Genomic DNA, 21,562 nt, shown 5'->3' on the forward strand with positions numbered 1-21,562 from the left:
CTGTGGAGGAGAATTAATCTCAACCATTTCACATAGCAGACAGCTTTTAAAATTGTTTTAATTATCACCACAAGAAATCTTCATGATGTACATTGGAAAAAATGTGCTATTATTTCACCTAATCACTGTTAGACAATCACATTAAACAATTGTGGCTTTGGTGGCTTGTATCTCGTTTCTATAACAATCGGAGCTTCACTAGCCATCTTTATTGCCAAACCAAATCCTGCAATCGTCACTCAATCCTTTGCGAACGTTGGAACATTCAGGTCTTCTACCACTCACACCAACAAGGATCAACAAGGGCGCCAACAAACAACTCGCTGACAAAAGCTCCCTTTTTTGTGGGGTTTACCACACGCTTGAAAATTGTAGGTTGATACAAGTCCGGTACAGAAGGTCTCCAACATTGATCTGGTGGGATGATCCTTGTGGAAGGAATAAATAAAAAAACCCAAGAACGAATGGAGCACAAGGGATAAAAGGAATTTGTATACTGGCACAGTGCACTGAAAGTGCAAACTTTTTCATTGCACGTGTGCATATGTATGTGTGTGTATTTTTTTTTTTCTAGTCTCACGTTTTACTTTTTCCTTTTAGATGCTCTGTACGACTATTTGTGTCGTAAATGTGGTTACGGAGAGTTGTTTTCCAGAATGTACGAGGTATTTTATTTTTTTACATTCACTTCAACTTTGGTTCCAACTGTCTATGGCTGTCTGCTGCCGCCTGACAGAAGTGAACAAAAAGTTTATGTTTATTGAAAAAGGTTCGAGTAAATCGTATTCACAAGCAACCGTGGCCTAAACCGTTGATGGGAACCGTTGAGACAACGGTAAAAGAATGGGAAAAGTATTTCATGCGTGCTTAATTTAGAAAAATATGCTTCTCTTCCTTAGCATTTGGCAGACCTTTGTGTGGTTCCTAGCGCCACTTTATGTGAGCCGGATGTTTTCGAAATTGTTGCGAGTATGTGTCATCTTACACTATGTGAGAATTGCATTTATTCTTAGGTTTTGCATTGAACAATTTGTAGCGAACTGAAGGTCTATCATTTACTATTTCACGAGATAGAGGTGTAAAGTTTGAAGATAATACTAACTAACTCGCCATTACAGGGTTTCTGAGTAGAACTAGACTAGAATGCGTCTAGAATGCGAGGCATTTCTAGATAACGGCTAAGATGAACTGGACAGCGGGTAGGTGGAACTAGACAACCATTAGCCTTTCTCAACAGTGGTCCAGTTGAACTGGAAAAAAAGCTAGGTTGAAGTGAACAAACGTCAAGTTGAACTGGACAGTCATATTTGAAATGGTTGGTGAAACAGTTGGAAGCGTTTCGGAAACGCTTAGCAAATATTTTAAAAACAACCGTTGAAATACACATTTTTTGTAATTTACATACATACAATGCATTCAATAATAACATTAATATAGTTTAGTTTAATATTTTGAACATGTTTGTATTTCAGCAGTTATTTTTCAAAATTTTAAAATTTGTCAAGCGTTTCCGAAACGCTTCAAACCGTTTTATCAACCATTTTAAATATGACTCTCCAGTTCTACTTGACGTTTGTCCACTTCAACTTAGCATTTGTCCAGTTCAACTGGACTACTGTCGACAAAGGGCAACGGTTGTCCAGTTGCACCTACCCGCTGTCCAGTTCATCTTAGCCATTGTCTAGAAATGCTTCGAATGCACTTGTCTAGTTCCACTCAGAAACCCTGTAAGTTTCTTGTTGGTTTAAACAGTTGCTTCTTGATATCCGCAAAGACAAGTCCGTTCGATTCTGCAAAATATTTTAAAGAATATTTTAGTTTATTTCAATTTTTCGTTATTTTACTGATGTTCCAAAACAAATAAGAAACCATCGAGCGAATTTGCGATACCAATTTTAATCACGGGCTTAATGGTACAGGACAATCGCGCGATCGAGAAAATTCTTTTTCCTTTTGCTGTTGTGCCCCAGTAGGAAAAGTTTTCGAATAGGTCGGTTCTAGGGTTGAATTCAATGCTCGTTAAAACAATCTTGAACTCATCGACTTCATTAGACTTCTTTGCCGAATGAGGATAGGGCAAGGCAAAGCCCTTCGGTTGAACCTACACATAACCGAGCACATCCGCAAGCATAGAATGCCAAATACGTTCGACAGAATGCGAATCGGAAAAGATAAAGGCTGTGTGCCCCCTTTACCCGGCAGTTTCGAGTACGGTAGACTTCAATGGCCACAGTCCGGATTGAATGCGACAGGCAACAGCGTTCCCGAAGAGTGTAGCCTTTAATTTTATTTACTTCGGCTGTCGACATTTCCGGAATATTAAAAGAATATACGTAGCCCATCCCCGATCCCTGGGCGCATTCGGACCGGACTGCGGACTTCAACAGTGGAGCAAGAAGATAAATACACTCCACCGGGACCGTTGTTCTTCGTGCAAACAGTTAGAAGGATGCACCTCACCTAAAAGATCCGGTCCGTATGTTGCGGATGTGTGTAACTTTCTGTTTCTCCTTTGTCGCTGTACCGCGCCGCCAGTAAAGGCCGGCCAAGGTACGCTTCCTTTTGCTTGCGTATGAAAAGCAGAGAGAAGAAACGAAATTAGGTTGAATCACCATTTTAGTATCAACCTTAATTGAATTACAATTGTATCCTTTCATTCGCCACTGCCATCCATACGATTACGTGCCACGGATTGTGTCCCGATCGCCGATCGTAGCGCCGGCACCCAGCCAGAATGGTTTCAGCACCGTTTTTCGCCAACGGAACTTCTTCGCTACCGTCCCAAGGTTGGCACCATCGAGTTCGGTGGACATTATCGGTTACGATTGAAAGTGAACTTTTGTGAAGCAGTCTGCCGTCGTCTGGAATCGTTGCGGAAAACTGTCGTCCGTGTGGTGAAATAGATGCGAAGCGAAACGGTGGGTTTTTTGGTGGACCGTTATAAGAACTGATTTGATCGATTAGTATTCGTAGATTGTATCCAGCAATCGAGCGAATGAATTGAAGTTATTCTGTTGCACGGGGTATGGTCTGGCATTACTTTGATTAGGGTAAAGGTTTGATTACGTTAAAAAGAAAGCATAAAAATCATTCAGTTCAGTAGGGCTTATCATGTCTAAATGATAAATAAAATTGGATTGGTTGTCAAATAATCTCTAACTCTAATATTAAACACAAAAAAAAGCTTTTTTTAAACTACGTTGACTCATTTTGTCATACTTCCACATTGCAGCTTTTCATGAATGAGAGAAAACTTTCACATCAAATGCAACATGTCGTTGAAATAAGCAGCTTTGTGGGTTTAATTAATCATGCTGCATCTACTTACCCACTGTCCCACCGTATTTTCTGCTGTAGATGAGCTTCAGGAATTAAAAAAAAAAACAGGAATTACACGTGACGTGAATGAGCAAACTCGTTCAGCAGTAGTCACTCGTGAGATGATGTTTTATTTTCAATTCAGGCTGCGAAGACAAGAGCCACATTTTTCAAACATCGGGTGAATCATACAGTATCAATGTAGTAATTATGACAAAACTCTTTAAACTATTTTTTCCTTCACCAAAATTATGAAAGTTGTTATTAAAATCCAAAACATATCGTTATACATTCTCAAGGAAGCAAGAGGACAAAAGAGCTAGAAATGTATTTGGTTGTGCTTGGTGCGTGGTGCTGCAAAAGTTTTCCGTTGGCCTTTAAAGTCGAGTGTTAAATGCATTCAAACGAAGACTGCTAGACATGATCACAAGTTTTCCGTTCCATGTTAACTATATGTACGGTTTTTATTGATTTTAATGAGCACATCGAACGAACAACGTTCACGCTAGTTGCTGTAACGCTTTGGGAACTGTGCTACCGGAAGCTCGTCTTGCTGACAGGCATGTCGTTTAATCATCGTCGCTCATGTCAAACCGGTCACCTACTCTTAACCGATACAGATGACGTGCAATAGTAAAACCAATTCATATAGATTCCTCTTTTTCTTTTTGTGTTCAGCCGTGTTGGAAGATCCAGAATTTACGGACGTCATAGAGAATATTACTGTGCCAGCGGGTCGAAATGTGAAGCTGGCATGCTCGGTGAAAAATCTCGGATCCTACAAGGTAATAAAATGAATAGATTAAAAATGTTTAAAATTATTAACTTAACTAGCTAAACGTTTTGTTTAATTAAAGTGTTTTATTTATTTATCGAAGAAACGGTCTAGCCGTATTGCTACAAAATCTACTCAAAAGTAATTAAAATAATCCTTCCCCTAACTATTACAACACTTTACCTCCATCTCCATCGCATCTCGAGTCGTTGATTAGCTGCAAAATTTCAATGACAAAAATTCTTGCCCCTACCTACACTCACCTGTGTAGCCAAAAGAGATGTCTTTTGCTCCCTTTTTCTACTTTGGCATTCGCTTTCGCTTGCCAACATATCACTTTCGGCCGTTTTAACTTACATTCGTACGAAGCTTCAACACCAACTTCAATTGGACCGAACACCAAACTGAAATCTCGATTTCGGAAGGTTGTCCTGATTTCTCCGTCCCAGAATAAATTCCAACCATCCAGCTTCCCCCTTACACTCCCACCGACGGACGAGACGATTTATAGGTTTGTTTACGAAATTTTTGCAGCACACTTTTCGGCTAGACTGATGTAATGGATTTTCACCGATTCCCGCAGGATCGGGAGCGGTTGAAAGACTGCCGCCGCCGACTGAGCGAGTGTAGCGGAACGGTACACGGATCGCTTCAAATAGCTGAGCTTGTTTCAAAAAACCACCAGCATGCGAACAGAATTTAATTTCTTTGGCCAGTTTGGTTTTACTTTTGCTGAATGGTGGAATTCTCTTCCGCAATCGAATGGCACGGATCGGTCGGGACAACGTATGCCTGTGCCGTATTCGTGTCGCCATCGCTTCTGTAAGATTAGTCGATAAGGAACTTTTGCGAAGCGCCCGGATTTCACGTCCTAACCTCGGCGTTCTGGTAGAGCATATGTACACGCTGGTGGGTTGTTGGGGTTAAGAACGTTCACACTATCGACCACTTCAAGGGCTCGGTACGAGTTTGCCCTTCGATTTGTTTCGTTACCGGTGGCTGGTTCGATTAGAAGACCATATCACATAAATTATGTATGGTCAGCGAAGGAATTATCAAAGCTGTTGGGAATAGTTTTGATTTCAGTGTGGGTATCCCGGCAAGTATTGGACACTGTATGCCACGGTAGAGGTTTAATTGGTTCTCAAATACAGCAAAAAAACAGACATAAGAAGAATATTTTGTATGCTTAATTTAAGAAGTCAAAATGGCAGCCATATTGTTGCTTCGAAAACAAACGATAGGTTTTATTTAAACATACAAAAGTGGATGTATGAAAGAATTGTTTGGTACGCTTTTTTTTTTTTTTTGGATTACTAAATACTTTATTTTTTAACGAAAATCATGAAAAAATAAGCTTCACCTCTGTTAGAAAGAGAAATATTACTCTCGACTTACATCTAGGCACAAGTTCCGGAGCACGAAAGCACGACCAAACGGTTAGACTAGCAAGAAAAATGTGATGAAATACGGAAAAATTGAGTTCAGATTGAATGATAAGACATGTTTCTCATCCTCCTGCAAATGCCAGCTTTCGAACTACGAACCATTTAGTGACATGGGTGGTACTGCAGCAAAAGCATCCATTTTGGTGTCCAAAAGAGCGTATTACATGACTTAGTTTCAACCGTGGATGGATGTAAAAGTAGCAATTATTGCTATTTGTTTATTATAAAATAATGCTTTTTGTCATTTGCTTATTAAAGTCTTGAAACGATTTCTCAATAAATTTAGTTCTCATTCATATTCCACAAAACGTCCAAGAGTTTTTATTCTTATTTTGGTCTTCAAATTCTAACGGTTTCCCACTGTTCCACCGGAGGGGTTTCCCAGCATCACTTGGGCGTCGTCCACCAGTTGACACCGTGGCATCGTTAAATGCTTGGTGCAATATGAAACAATCACGATTAGAAAAGAGTCACCGCGGGGAGGGAAAACTCTGACGAGCGACACACAACTGTGGCAAAACAGGTCTGGCAGGTCTGGTTGTCTACCGTTTTCCAAAAGGGACCATCATGCTCGTCGATCGTTTTGGGCGGCCATAAAAGAAGCTTAGCACATCGGAAGCCATTTCCCCTTCATTTTGACACTCTGAGTTCTCTTCCCGACGACCGTCGGGCCACTACCGATGTAAACAATAAAGGTCGACACAAAAGCGATAATGGGAAGAAAATGACGATGGCTGTTTTGTTGACTCAGTTTCGAAATTAGTTTAATTTTAAAGCTCCCCCATATTAATTATGGTGGTGTGAAAAGCACCCACCACCAACAACCCCGTAGCATCCGTAAAAAAACGTGGGTGAAAATGCTGCGAAACGGAGTGAAATTTTTAAAGCATAAAAATATCTTCTGCCCCTCTGTTTGAGTTTCGTGCTGAAAAGGTGAGCCCGATTATCACCGTGAAAGGCGTCCTTAGAGGTATTGTTGTGCATATTTTTTTACGAGCCTTGGTATGATCATTTTTGCATGCACAATCAGGGTTTTGCTTCAAGTTGTTAACTGATACGATAAACTGCCCACAATATTTTACTGCTTGGAAAATTAAAAACGCTGATACGAAATTACGAGCTTATCGTATGATATAAAAAGGGTGAGCAGATTTGAGTATTATAAATTTTCTTTAAAGAACTCATGCGAACATTGAATTTTTTTCCCAGAACAGCTTTCATAAGTGAAGCATTTTTTAAAGAACCATTTAAGTTTCACATTATGCTCATAGGTCTATTACACCACACATGGGAAGCTACTTGGCTCGAGCCCAGCACCGAAAGCACCGGTAATGTTTGTTTTATTTAAATTACACCGTTTTAGGCCTAGCGTTCTCTTTCTCTTTTTTGTGTCCTGTTGGAATGCAGTTGCCCCAACAGGAGCCTGTGACTAAAGGCCAACTCAAGCATATGTTTACACGGTTGTATCATTCTACCCGAGGCTGCCAACCGGCGATACTGGCGCACGGTATTCAATTAAAAGAACATTTTCCCGTACTGCTGATGGCCATTTCAATGAGCTAATTTTGCCACGACGACAAACCAGCTGCAGTGACCGTTTATCGCCACTGTCTGCGAGACACTGGGCCTGGTTTCGATGGCAAAACGGGCCTCTTACGGGTAATCGGGAACACTCCAACAGCCATAAAACTGACGGTCCGCAGCGAAGGATCGCCTAACCCCTTTTCAATCTGGAGCCTGGAATTCATAATGACCATTTTGCACTCGAACAGATTCACATGGGGAAAGTTTGCCAGCACACAAAACATCCACACAAGAATGGTTTTGCCGGCGTCCCAAACCTTGGCGACCCAGCGACGCATTGAGAGTTTGTGATTTAACGCCTTGGCTGCGCTCTTTTGCTTCATAGCAGTATCTTCAACGTGCTGTTGAAGTTTGGGAAATTTATGTTTGCAGTGATCGTTGTTTAAGATAAATATTAGCCAACGAGCCAGTGTCCAGGAAAGTGGGGATTCATTTACATACAAACAATGTGTAAAGGTCATAAGTTGTGTTTTATCTAGTGGCTAATGGTTGCTGTTAAATCACACATCAATAAACCGACGCATTCGAAAACGAACTCGTAAAAACACAAATATCAATTAAAAGTCGTTGAATTAATTTCTCTACATTTTTTGTCTATCCGTCACCATCAACAGGTAGCCTGGATGCATTTTGAGCAGTCAGCCATCTTGACCGTGCATAATCACGTCATCACACGAAACCCGCGCATCAGCGTCACCCACGATAAACACGACAAGCACAAAACGTGGTTTCTGCACATCACCAATGTGCAGGAGGAGGACAAGGGCCGCTACATGTGTCAAATCAATACGGTGACGGCAAAAACCCAGTTCGGTTATCTGCACGTTGTGGGTAAGGCAAATCGCTTTATAACCTTTTTACCTTTTCTATTTGCCCTTTGTTTACCGGATGAATTCAAATGATTGGTTTTTAATTGAGTTTCTTTGGTGCGTTTTTTGGTCTTTTTTTTGGTGACGTGTACTCATTGTGTGTATTTATTTTTTTTTTTAACTGTTTGCAAGTTATGCTTGCATTTTTTGTTCAATTTTGATAAAATGCTTTCAATCGCATTTTCTTACAAATTATGCCAGCATATGATATGAGTTTTTTCTACCCAAAAAAAAAAACGGCTCCATCCCGAAATGTCTTTCTATTAAATTTTAAATTCGATTCGATTCGACTTTTTAATTACATCATATCTCGTTAAACGTACCAAAAGCCATCTCGTTTGTCAATTGGCGTTAGTGAATGGAAAATATCCGAATGCCATTTAACCGCAGAGCTCACCCCCAGCATCACCATGGCCACCCTGCCCAAAAGAGCCATAATTACAACGGGACACACTGACTTGTTGCATACAAATCGATCACTGCTGCCTGTTCGGTCGAAACCAGATTCATGCCTCATGGATGCGTTGCTTTCGTGATGAACTTAATTGCCTACGAGTGGCAGATCGTCGTCTATTCATCACTCGTCATATGTGGCATCACCGGGCGCCTGTTGCAGCATGGCGGTTGCCTCTTTTTCTCTCGCAACCCCCGCTGGTCAGTCTGCCTGCGGAAGGATTGGTGCAATTGTATAACGAATAGGCTCGTATCATTAGTAGTCGAAAGGGCGGTTGATCGAAATATTACCGATGCGCGTGTGTGCGTCTGGTTGGGAGCAGTGGATTCGGTTACGATAGTGATGGAAAGATGATTTAATAGTCAACGCCTGAGCGTAATGTAATATGCTGTACGCTTTTCCACACGTGCTGCACCTATCATATTCGTCATTTACTGTCGATTTATCAGTACGTTAATTCAATTACGACACGGAAGGACGTCTCGACGAGTCAATCGTGAAACGACAGTGATTAAGCGGACGAACGTACGAGTAGCTCAAATCATAATGATGTTTCATTTCGTACGACTTCATTTCTGACTAGGACTTCTGTGCGGTGTTTCTGTGGGTACTATCGAAAAATGGAAATTCTAAACAAGTGAGCATGTGGCGTGTTATTTCCTTTGTGCGGAAATAGTTTTAGATTGAGCAGATTGATACAGAATGGCACAAACTGTCTGCCAGACCAAATTATAACTGCTCGTGATGATGTTATTCCAACAGTACGAATCCTTTTTCAAGCTCCCAACAACGTACTTTCTTTTTGTTCTGTTGGTGATGAAGCAACAAATACAAATGCATTATACCGTTGTCTTAAACATTCAGCTTTAAAAACCTGCGGTATTTAGTTCTCCTTCACGCAAGAGAGAAACATAAATTTCTTTGCATTAAAGGATGTTCTGGGCCATCCCTAGCGCTATCTGGGCTATCCTGCATATAACGGATTGCACCATTTCGGTTGCTTCATTCATGCTAACTATCATTCCTCTGCCCTATTGTCTCACCTTCTTCGTGTAGCCATCTACCTACACTTCTTGACAAATGTTCATTCCGTGAAAAACAGTCCGACAATCTTTTTCTCCAGTTTCGGCAAACTGGGGAGGGTTTCTCACAGCGCTGGACGATTTTAATCAATAATGGCTACGTTAGGAGCGAACAACTATTCCCTCCAACACAACCTAGCGAACCGTACTGTTTTCTTCTTTGTTTGCTTCAGCTATTATTTTTATTATGATTTCATAAGTTTTGATTAAAAACGAACATAGAATATGAAAATTGTTTTGTCTACTTTGGCTGCGATGTTCTTTAATTTATCACAGGCACGAGTGGTGTGTGGTTTGATTTGCAAAAGCTCCTTGAAAGGCTATTTTGGTGGCAAAAACTTGAAGGTTGAATGAAGTTTTTTATCAATCCCTTAGGATTTGTAATGAGGATGTTTGAATGTATAATCGTTTTAAGGTCTAAAAGTGTCAGTTAATTTGGTACATAAAATGAAAAACAGCTTTGTACAACTTTTTTTTTTGTCGGTGACAGAACATATCAGATCTCGGGAAAAATAAAAATAGCTTCGACTCTCGTACTTCCTTGAACAAACATGTCGATACTTCTAGCACAGAAGCAATAACGACGCTGTAAAGCAAAGCTAAAAAAAAAGCAACGTCAAAAGTTTTAGTGAAGTGAAGAATTGACGACTTTTTTCCGTAAATTAAATGTCATATCCACAGAAATCACACTCACAATTTGAATAAACCATAATGCACTTGCCAGGATGGATGGAATGGGGGAAGGTCCCTGGCCAGGCAAAATAAAGTACGCCCGCCAAAGATCGAATGTTTTCTACTTTCTTTGGAAAAAAAAACTTTCGATTTTCCCTTCCCCGTACTGGGCGTGATGCGTGATTTTATGGTGTGCGCCCGAATGTTCCAACGGACGAAGAATTTTCCGATTATCATCGCTTCTTCTCTTTAAAACGTCTTGCGGTCGATGTTTAGTCCTGGTACCGAATGGTAGCAAAAGTGATTTGAGATCATTTGCATTATTTATGAGATCGATATTGCCGGCGACACGGTTCATATGATTTTTACTCCGTTCGTGCGATATCGGACGGTGGAGAGATTTCGGAACCCGGAACCCCTCTGAATGGGAAGCGTGAAAATCCGAAGACAACCTCCCACCCACTTGCGGATAACTTCACACCTAAGTTAGTCAGTGAACCCCGGCAGGCCACACCACATCGCACAACCAAATCGCAATGGTGAGCAGAATGAAAAGGCTTTGGGAAGTAATTGAACGATTTAGAAGATTTCCGGTCTGTCAAAAAGGCTCACTCCACAACCGTCACGTTATGATTGAAGATGCTGTCTAAGACTATGTTCCCAAAAAAAAAACAAAAAAAAAAGGCTAGGCTAGTAATGACACAGATGACCAGGACACTCTCATATTGGATGGATTTGGAAAGTTTTCAATATTGAAACCACACGTATTCGATTTTGCTATAAATTTGCTGTACAAACTTTAGTCGCAGCCTAACCAAAACCCATTTGTACTTTATCCATCGTTCCAGTGCCTCCGAATATCGACGACTCGGTTTCATCCAGTGACGTGATCGTGCGTGAAGGTGCCAACGTAACGTTACGCTGCAAAGCAACCGGAAGTCCACCGCCATCGATAAAGTGGAAGCGTGACGATAACACAAAAATTGCCATCACTCGCAACAACAGTGGTAAGTTTAGAGCCGACATTCTTGCTTGAAACGGACACAGCGTGGTCCACCTGCAACTGCTGCTAATTGGTTAACTTTCTCTGTTTCATTGGCCGTACTGCGATCACGGTTGTTACTTTTTCCAGTAGTCCTCGAATGGGAAGGAGATGTACTGACACTGTCCCGCGTGTCGCGGTACGACATGGGAGCGTACCTATGCATAGCAACCAACGGTGTGCCGCCGAGCGTTTCGAAGCGTATTAAAGTCAGTGTTGATTGTGAGTATATACGGTAACACTAAGCTCCGTAGACTCGTGCTGACCACAGCCATAATTACCGCGTCGTGTACAGCTCGCAGCCACTTGAAGCAATATTCAAATGGCAAAATGATTGATGCTCCGTTTAAATGCATGCGCATTTGTTTCCTTTTTTTCCAGTTCCACCAATGCTGTGGATACCTCATCAACTGGTCGGCATTCCGGTCGGCTACAACGTGACACTAGAATGTAATATAGAAGCTCATCCTACCTCACTCAACTACTGGACGCGGGAAAATGATCAGATGATACACGACTCCCAGAAGTATAAGTAAGAGAAATTGTATGCTTTATTTACGTCCAGATTTTTTTTTATAAGCATAAATATATAGCATTTACTTACTTAAGGGATTCTTTGAATGTGTTTCTCTATCCTTCAAGAACGGAAACGATTCCTGGAAATCCATCCTACAAGTCAGTGATGCGACTGCACATAGGAGAAGTGCAACACAGCGACTACGGGATCTATAAATGCATCGCCAAGAACCCTCGTGGAGAAACGGATGGAAGTATTCGATTGTATTGTAAGTGTGAGGAAAAAAACAAACCCTTTCATACGCTTTCATATTTGAAATAGTCGCTATAGTTTATTATAACAAACGTTTAAAAAATAACACAACTCTGCATTTTCTGTTGCGGTGAGAATACAGTAAACATATAAATAATCCGCAAAAAAAAACAGCACATGGCACCATGGATTACACTTTCGAGCAAAGAAGTTGTAGCCCTGCAACTTGTTGCATTCTCCTCAAGCGGAACTGTAACCAAAGTGCATTGTGCAAACATCACACAAGGGGGCAGCTAGCAGCTAATGCTTAACTTTTCCAGCTGGTACACCCGACACTGTTATTGTCCAGAACAACAAGCTCACACGTCATCTGTGAGTTGGTGTGTGTATATTTTTGGATTGTGTAATTTGCCACATACTTCAACCGACTCCAACCACTCCTGCACATCGGTTTCGAGCATCCGATGTCACAGCAACATATAACAACAGTACAATGAAGAGCTCAATGCCAACAAGCCAAACGATTGCTGCTGCTGCTGCTACTTGTGAGAACGACAGACGATTCTATGTCGCTCGTTCTTGTGCTTATTCGCAATCTTGTGAACTGTACCGCTTGAGACGATGGTAGAATGTTTGAATAAGAGTAGCTTTCTATCTGGTCTAGATTTCATTTGCACGTCTTGTCGCTCGTCGTCCTAGTTGACAGAGTTGCCCAGAACTTCCCCGTGCAAAACGTGCCCGTTGATGACGATCTGTTTGCTATCCGTGACGAACAGTGGCAGCGTGGTATGTGCATTTTTGAGTAGAAATGGTTTTTATCTGCGAGCTTGCTGACTGCAGCCTGTTATTTTTTTTTAACAAAAATAAAAGTTTAGTTACGGAATAAATATTGTACTTATTTTCAAGTCCCTTCAATAAAATTGACCATATCACGCCACAATTTTTTATATAGTTTTATAAACTATATGTAGACGAATCCCTCAGATCTTTTACACATTTGTGCGTTGTAGAGATAGAAAAAAAGCTTTCGCCACAACGCTTTATTACGTCAATCATCCAGTAATGAAATAGTTATCAATTCTGCTCAATATTGATCCGAAGCTTTGCTAAACTGGGACACAAGCTAGACAGCTACATTCTGCCCAAGATTCGGTCGACGCAATAGCATAGAATCAGCATCAGGAACCTTAAACAAGTCTGATAAAACCAAGCTTATCGTTTTGTGGTAGATCATAAACAGGGTCTGATAGGGGTGATAAAATGTTGTCTGCTATCCTAGCCTTTCTGTCGAGTGTTTATTTTACGAGTTCAGAGTGTGGTTTGAGTTTGAACTCAGTAATTTTCAAGACTTGTTCAACCTCGACAACTGTGTTACATTAGTTTAGTATACGCACCTGATTATTACAGTAAAAAAGAGCGATTATGAGCGATTGTAAGTATAAAAGTAGTACGGATACCACGATTGATTAAATTATATTCTAGTCCTACTGTCGCTTTATGCCATAAAGCAACGACGCGACCGTTTACGGACCGTAAGCGTTATCGTTGGTTTCCTATGTTTGCCGCGAGAGGGCTTAGTGCGGGTCCGCTCGTAGAAGTGGATACTTCTACGAACGGACCCGAAGAGTGACGTGGTGATAGCCGACGGTCGGTCCCACATGAACGAGATCCGGTCTTTTCGAATTTTTAGTCCTACTTAAAATAAAGAAAATAGAACTAAAGAAACCGTGTTTATCGAACTTTAAAATAGTCGGTAAGGAGTTGCGTGAGCCTACATTTAGGAATCATTTTACAAAAAAAGGTGTGATTCAATTGTGGCCTGGTTTTTGGAATGGAGTAGCTGAAACCTTAGCCATGGCTGTCATAAAAGTAAAAAGTTCATATATGTTTACCACTGTTGATGCTAAAGAAGTCAATTAGTACACCGTATAGATTACGAAAATTAGGACAAAAAAAAAGAAATATACTGAAACATTTTTTTCGGGCGTTATTGAAAGTTGAAAGTCCTTGAAATTTTTCGTGTGGAAATCGTGGGAAAGTTTTTGTCACATTGATCGTCAGCCATTCATTCTGAGTGACGGTTTGCGAATTTTATAGAATAATTGTTGTATTTTATTCGAGAATGTCCGAATTTTCTCACCAGCATCTCAACATTATTGGGTGGCATTTGTTTTGTTGTTGTCGTCTTGTTTTTTAGTGAGAAGTTGTTGAACTTTATACGATTATAACAAGTAGTCAAGATAAGCTTGTCTAATTCCAACCTCTTTACTGAGAGGTAACATGCATGAATCTTCAATAGTAGAATAATAAAAAAGATGTGAGACTTTAGGCCTGATTGTGACACCAAAACGTCTTCTCAAACTTCACATAATTTTCACTTTGGTATTATGACTTTCCGTTCGGCTAAATCAGACGTTTAAAAATCGATGACAGATCTTTGTCAAACGGAAAGCCAAATATTTGCATTGCCTTTGTCAAACGGAAACGCGCGTTAGACCGAAAGTTTTCCGTCAGCCAAGTGCAACGGAAAGTATAGTTTGCATGCATAAAAATCAGTTTTAAGTGTAAATCTATAGAAAAATGTAGATATTTTAAGTAGATATGTCTTGACAAGCATTTCAAATGCGTTTTAGTGATTTTATTTGGTGGTTTGCAGGAATTATTCTGAAGCAAAAACCACGAGAGTCCATCACGAAAAAATGTCCAATACAAAAAAGTATATTATTAAACCAAACTGAATCATATAAATTAAAAATGTTTGATTCGACTGAAATCATCTGTGAGTGTATGAACTGAGCAACCTGTGCATGTATGAATGTATGCAAAAAGTCGACGAAACATTCGTCGACTCTAACGGGTGACTATAATACAAATTTGCTTTCCGTTTGGTTAAAGTCTTTCCGACGGAAAGTTTTCCGTTTGGCTTAGACAATCAGGCCTTTTGTCCGTTTGCAACAAACGAGAGAAAGGTGGCAAATAGTTGTGCACATGGTTTCATTTTCTCCTTCATTATGTCCTCTTAAAGCTTCGAGCCCTCCGACGACGATACCACCTTCGACCACAGAAAGCATTACAACTACTGTACCATCAACGCGGGTTTACGAATCGCCGTACGGTTTGTCTACAATGACGGTAAACCATTTTGATAAAGGTAAGTTTTGACAAGATGCAGTTACAATATTTTGGAAACAATCCTTCCTGAATTTCGTATATCGTTAATCTTTGCGTAACCCACAGGTATCCGCTACCAATCAGACTACAATCAGATAGATCGTTCTGAGCACAAATCCAGCGACACAAGTCCCAATCGGGACAGATCGGTCGACGAATCAGCTGAAGCAAATGGTAAGGAGTTTTGTGTTTTCTTGCCATATAACTTTTTTGCAACATTTTATAACTTTGTGTGATAGAATTGCTTATTATCCTGTTGTGTCAAACCATTTTTTATCGGCTTTACAAATCAATCTTGATCTTTTTTCTGTAACGGCTTTTGTTGTTATTGTGTCTTTCGATCCTCAAGGAGCTACAGCATCATTCGTTCGATGGACAACACTTTTCGCGCTAATTCTGCACCTGCTACTTCTTCTCCACCAGTGACGGTGACTTTCATCATTCAGTTCCGTTGGTTGGTCTTATGGCGTGCAGTGAGAGCGCCTTGTTGAGCTATTGTTTACGTTACGTCCCAACGGCGGGTAGGAAGGTAGGGAAATTTTTTATCATGGTCTCATCATGGTTATGTGCAATAAGCCATTTAGTGGTAAAATAGTTGCAACAGAAAGGTAATGCATTCAGCAGCATTTTTGTATTAGATTCATGTAGTTTGTTTTGTGCCCCTAACGTTTCGTACAAGTGTAGTTAAGTTTTGAAGCGCATTGCAAAAGTGCAATCGGTTGTGTTATTACTTACGACGTGAATCAGAGCAGAATAAGCTGAAGGTGTGTTCCTTCCGCAAAGAATATGGGTTGAAATTGTTAAACCGGACGGGGAAGGTGCCGTCGAAAGTCAGCAAGCATCTCTACCCACTACACCTAAATGCAGGCACAAATCGTTGGATAGTATGTACATTAAATATGCCTTAATCTAGAGGGATTAGAAGAAGAAGAAAAAATGCAACAGGCACTGGTGGTGTTTTTCGAAGATGAAACAATACTGTGCGGCACCGAACAATCTGTATGTAGTGTAAATTTGAAATAAGTATTATTCGCAACGCCCAAAAGTAAAACACCCTGCGTTGTTGATTTGGTTGCCCATAAAAAGTCCCATCATCTATTTGTTCACAAATGTAGCATTATTTTATACCGAATTTTCCACATAAGTTACTGCCCTTTTATTGACTCTCGGGAGAATTCACAATGCCGCCGGGTAAAAAGGAGGCAAATTTAACAGTCGTCAAATGAAATTGTGTTTTTATCTAAGAATCTCTCATGGTGCCATCGTGTTCACCGCTGTTTCGGTAATACTTTACCCCATCGGGGTTGCTGCCCGAGCCATTGCACAACGATCGAATTTATGCGGCACGAGCGACAGACTTGCTTCGCGATTTTGTTTTACGACCCTTGCTTTGGAGGCAAACTATTGAATTGCGTTGCTGGTTCCGGTAACCATTTGCTGCTCCGAAAAGTGCTTTGGTTTGTAGCATAGTCGACCGTTTCGTTGATATGGATGTTTTGAAGAACTTAATAACTAACAAGAACCACTGATAAAATGCAGGTAATGAGAGCGGTTTGCGAGTAGATGTCGATGCAAAATCAAACACATCAATTACGATTCGTGGTTTCGGGTGGTGTAGTCGTATAAATCAATCAATCTAATCATAAGCTACTCGTTATAATACTTGAGCAGAAACTCTATTTGGCGGAAGCGCGCAACAAACAAGCAGAATCGATATGGATAAATGAATTGATGTTAATGAGAATCAAACTATGTCGCTGTAAAATATTTGAAAACAACACTTGTATTGCAATACGACACCACATTTGAGTGTGTTATAGAAAACAAACAAAGAAACAAAATACTTTTTCACGAACAACTAAATGAAAATATGAGGCAAATAAAATTAATAAACAAACATGCAACACACGGAATGAATTTGAATGAGCAAACAAAACACAATAGTGCAAACACTGTAGAAGAAAACCTGCAAAATCAAACAATGAATCAAACTTTTGCAACCCCCAAAACCATTACCGCAGCGAGCTAACTAATCAACGAAGGGAAAAATAATACAAAACACGCGTTTCCATTGGTGTATGGTTACCGAACTATACTGTAAGCTGTAAACTTAGTTTCTTACTAGAACATTTCAATGCACCGGTACGTACCGGTGCCGCATAGGAGAAAAGTGAACGCATATACTAAAACAAAAGCAAACATGAATACAAAATTACTCGTAATACTCAGTAGACACGCACCGGTGTGGATGCGACAAGTTAAGCAACACGGCAGCAAACGAAAAAATCAAATACACAATTGACAACAAATGTGCAAGCTAGCAAATAAAATTAAAAAAAAAAAACAATATTGCAAAAGAATATAGTTTCATAGCTAGAACAAAACTTGAGTGCGGTAAAAGAAAGTGGCAAATGTTATCAGAATGTAAAAAAAAAAATCAAACACTCAATGAACCGCTGCGAAGTAGTGAAGATGGAGAGCAAGCAAGCATGAAACGGGACGAAGGACAAAACAAAACTGGACAGTGAAACATAAACAGAACTGAAATATATATATATATATTTTGCTTTACAAAAGCGGCAAAATGGGTGTGTTTGGAAGATTTTTTACCATATTCAAATTTGGTTTCTGTACAGAATTAGGACATGTTCTGGTAAAATTTCAGGTAAGTACGTTATCTTAATATCTTGTGCGTTTAATCATAACTTTTTATAAAAATATTTTTAAGCTTGATTTTCCAAAAAGGTATAATTTGATACAATACTGCGTTATTCTAGGTCAATTCTTAGTTGAAAGGAGATTATGTTAGTTAGCAATACAACGCGAATGTACCCATGGCATCGTAACATTTACTGTAAAAAGTTCAGTAATTCATTGCTTAGCTATAATCGTCTTTCACCGCGCAGCATTGAACGTGCTGCCGGGAGCGATGAATGCCTGCATTGACTTCGCTGTTTGCATTAAAACAAGCAAAAACATCCTCGTTAAAAATTTTTGCAACACCCATTCACCCGCAACGTGACGCTGAAAGCCGGCATAATCTCATTCACCGTCATAAAGACACTCCTGAGGCACCACTTCATTACACGATTTCACGACCTGCCGGGCGGATGGATGGATGGGCACAGTTCTTGTCCCGCCTGTCTCAACCGCAGCCGACGAATGAGCGATTGGGTCGAATTGGAGAAAAGCGTTTCCATTTGTGCCATCTCAGTGGCACAACCCTCACATTTCACCTTCTCACCCCGGTCGTTTCGGTTCACTCAATGTGGCAATTCAATGCAATGTAGCATAAGAAAAACACATTCGCCAATGTCAATGCGGTACGTGAATTTAAACGTGACCTGAAACGATGCCGAACTCGAGTCTCGAGACCTGGCGGCTGCACACCGACGAGCGATAGTCGCACCGGCAATAGGTAAAAAGGAAACTACATGAATTACATGGAAAAACTACACGGTAAATGAAGTGCGAGCAAGGAACCGGTACTCCGGCTTCCTGCGATTCGTGTTACTACCTCGGTGACTTTTCAAAAAACTCGCTGCTCGCTGCTCTTCAACTTCAAGTGTGCCGAGGGCGCATGTTGTTGGTGACGAATGACGGATGAAGGTTTTCCTAATTAATTTTCATCATAATGTAATGATGCCGTGCCTGAATTGTGGCAATGCGGGAATGTGTCCACTGGGAAACAGTGAATTAACAAGCGCTAAACCATCAATGGCCGCTGAATGGTGGAAAGATTGCAAAAAGAATGGAATGGAAAAAAAGCGAAAAATGCAAAAATAAACATGAATTTCTCGATACTTATGTTGTGGCAAAGTTTTGTGACGTGTGGTTCTAAAAATAATTATGAAACGACTTTATTACAATGCACACAGAACTTCGTGAAATGAGCTCGTAAAGTTTGCACCCATACTTGATAAATATATCAAAAAAACTACACATGGATTCGATTCGATTCGATGATACTAACTGTACTAACTGTAAAATAAATTTAAAATTATTTGAAATTCTACCAAAACGAACAGTTTGCTTGAACTATCTGCCAAAATAAAAATGGTTTACCATTTCGCGCAATTGCAAAAATGTATTCAATTACTCGCAAACCAGAAAAATCACATTTCGCATTCAATTCTCCACCCAAAACCAACCGATTTGTAGCTAAAATTCGATACTTCAATTTGTATCAATGTCACAGATTATCGATTACAACCGATAACTCCGGAAGCACGAAATCCGTTTGCAAATCTCAGTCTAACATTCCCAAACAAAAAGGGATCATCACCGTCGCCATGGTCCGTATTTACGGATGCACACCGACCACTCAGTACCTGGACTGGTCCTGGACGCGTAAATGATAAAACACGTGCTACCCGAGTTCCTACCCTCAGCGATAGATCATTCTCTCTAAAGTCATCAGATTCTTCAAATAAAAAATACAAACCCACACACAACATAGAAAAAAGTACGAGAAATAAAAACGATAAAATGGGGTGTGCGTTTCCACCGGCCAGTCGCCAAAGGGATGAGGAAACCCCACTGTTCCTGGGCGTGTTATACTCTCGCGAGAAACCCGATAGCCTTCCGTTGTCATTTTCCACGTCCAGCAAACGCAAACGGAACAGCAGCATCGGTATCGGCCGGTGCTAATGATTCTGCTCTAAAATTCATACACTTCCGCTTGCCACCCGACCGTTACGCTGTGTGCGCTGGGCCAATGCATAATGAATGGAAAACGATGAAACGGATACGAATATTTGAAGCACAACCAGTGTGGCTTTTGTTACGGTTAAATGTTGGAAAAGGTGAATCGAAGAGGAGTTTCGTTTTCATACAACGATTTTGGATTATTTCTGCACCTCATTCGTAATGCTCGTTTTGGTTCGTAAAATCCTTCAATTTGGTTGTGTCTATCTGTAACAAACAGCTCAGTAAAGAGGATATATTTAATATAGCATAAATTTGGCTCTTAGAAGACATTGTTTCTTTATTTATTTTCGTTTATTAATGTTGCCTGGAAATATTTATTATTTTTATTGCAACCTAAGGTTTTTCGTGAAATTATGTAAAAGTAATTTAGGAAATTCTCAGATTTTACTTAAGCCTTCCAAAGCCCATTTACTTATAAATACATCAGAAAAAATCATACTTCCCCTTATTTCTAAATTTTTTTTCAAATTCAAAGCTTAACGTAATTCAAACGTGCATTAAAAAAAATTAAATGTTTTAAAAATCATGTACATCGTCCACAAAAACTAAGAAAATTTAGAAACACTTATTTATTTTCTACAAATGTTTTACCTGCCCGTGTTTCTGTGCACAAAAAAAAATACAACTAGTCAGGCTTTTCAAATGCTGCTCACGTACCAACTCCCTATTTTTCGTTGCCATAAAAGAAACGATTTGAATCTAAACCCAGTGCAAATAGTGAGCTCAGCTTACCTGGCTATGTGAAACAATCGGAGATAGAACAGTACGAAATTAACAGCCGAGTAAGGTTGGGGCGCGACTTTCGGGCACGAATCGTAGGTTCACTTTCACCATTACTAAGATCGCAGTGCAGGCGACTATGCATCTGGTGCGATGCATAGAAAGGAAGAATCTGCAACTAGACAAACAGAGTGACAATCGGCAGTGTGGACAGATCTTGAACCAAATCGATGGACGTACGGGTAGACGTACCGACAGACAGACAGACAGACTATCAGACTACCAGACAGACGGTAAACTAAGTTAATTGACGGTGTGCCTCCGGAAGCTCGTAGCATCGGTTATCTCCATTTGATCATCTAACGCACCATCCGGAAGTCTGGAAAAGTCAATCAGCAGGCTTACTTATGACATGTTTTATTATAAAGCGTTAAACGGTTGAAGGAAATAAATTAAAGAACATCCAATTTTTATTTGCTTTGCATGCAACTTTGACTTAACGACCTTCACTCCGGCCATCGAATAGTTAAGCAAACTTTTATTAATGCCACGTAGCTAGATAGCCTAATCTTCACTATGGATGTGAGGACCGCCGCCATTGTGACATCTTTAATCAGGACATTTTAGACATAAAATTGGGACAAACAATTTGACTCATTTTCAATGTTGTTAATCGAAATACTTCATCAAGTAATTTTCTGAAACCGATCCGTTTCTGCCGTTTGTGCCGTTTCGGAAAGTTTTGCATTGAAAATATCTTCACGCCCACCTACTCTTAAACGCATCGAGACTTTCATTGATCACACAACACTCCACGGTGGCTCGAGTGTGTGACATAAAGATGCTCATGATAAGAGCAGTAGAATCCGGTAAACAGTAGGTGCCAGCATTTATAATTCATTTTAAATCTAATAACAATCATAATACCTTCAAGGTGTAGCCACCACC

The 21,562-nt window shown here is 40.2% G+C and overlaps 2 protein-coding genes across 3 annotated transcripts in view; both read left to right on the plus strand.

The window, feature by feature from the left end:
- LOC126564677 (lachesin-like) overlaps positions 1–15,728 on the plus strand; it is a 41,441-nt gene extending 25,713 nt beyond the window's left edge. The window contains exons 2-10 of one of the 2 annotated variants that reach the window (XM_050221763.1): positions 3,997–4,103; positions 7,740–7,956; positions 11,051–11,209; positions 11,335–11,466; positions 11,626–11,776; positions 11,887–12,029; positions 15,039–15,164; positions 15,251–15,358; positions 15,534–15,728. In XM_050221763.1, the coding sequence (XP_050077720.1) occupies positions 3,997–4,103; positions 7,740–7,956; positions 11,051–11,209; positions 11,335–11,466; positions 11,626–11,776; positions 11,887–12,029; positions 15,039–15,164; positions 15,251–15,358; positions 15,534–15,610 (1,220 nt within the window). In that variant the 3' untranslated portion in view covers positions 15,611–15,728. The remainder of the gene's footprint in view (positions 1–3,996; positions 4,104–7,739; positions 7,957–11,050; positions 11,210–11,334; positions 11,467–11,625; positions 11,777–11,886; positions 12,030–15,038; positions 15,165–15,250; positions 15,359–15,533) is intronic. The other variant, XM_050221764.1, reaches the window with a different exon arrangement.
- The window catches only part of LOC126565158 (Golgi phosphoprotein 3 homolog sauron), a 175,074-nt gene that overhangs the window by 17,812 nt on the left and 135,700 nt on the right, over positions 1–21,562 (plus strand). The window lies entirely within an intron of this gene.

This window comes from Anopheles maculipalpis, chromosome 3RL (genome assembly GCF_943734695.1).
Source record: "Anopheles maculipalpis chromosome 3RL, idAnoMacuDA_375_x, whole genome shotgun sequence".
NCBI lineage: Eukaryota > Metazoa > Arthropoda > Insecta > Diptera > Culicidae > Anopheles > Anopheles maculipalpis.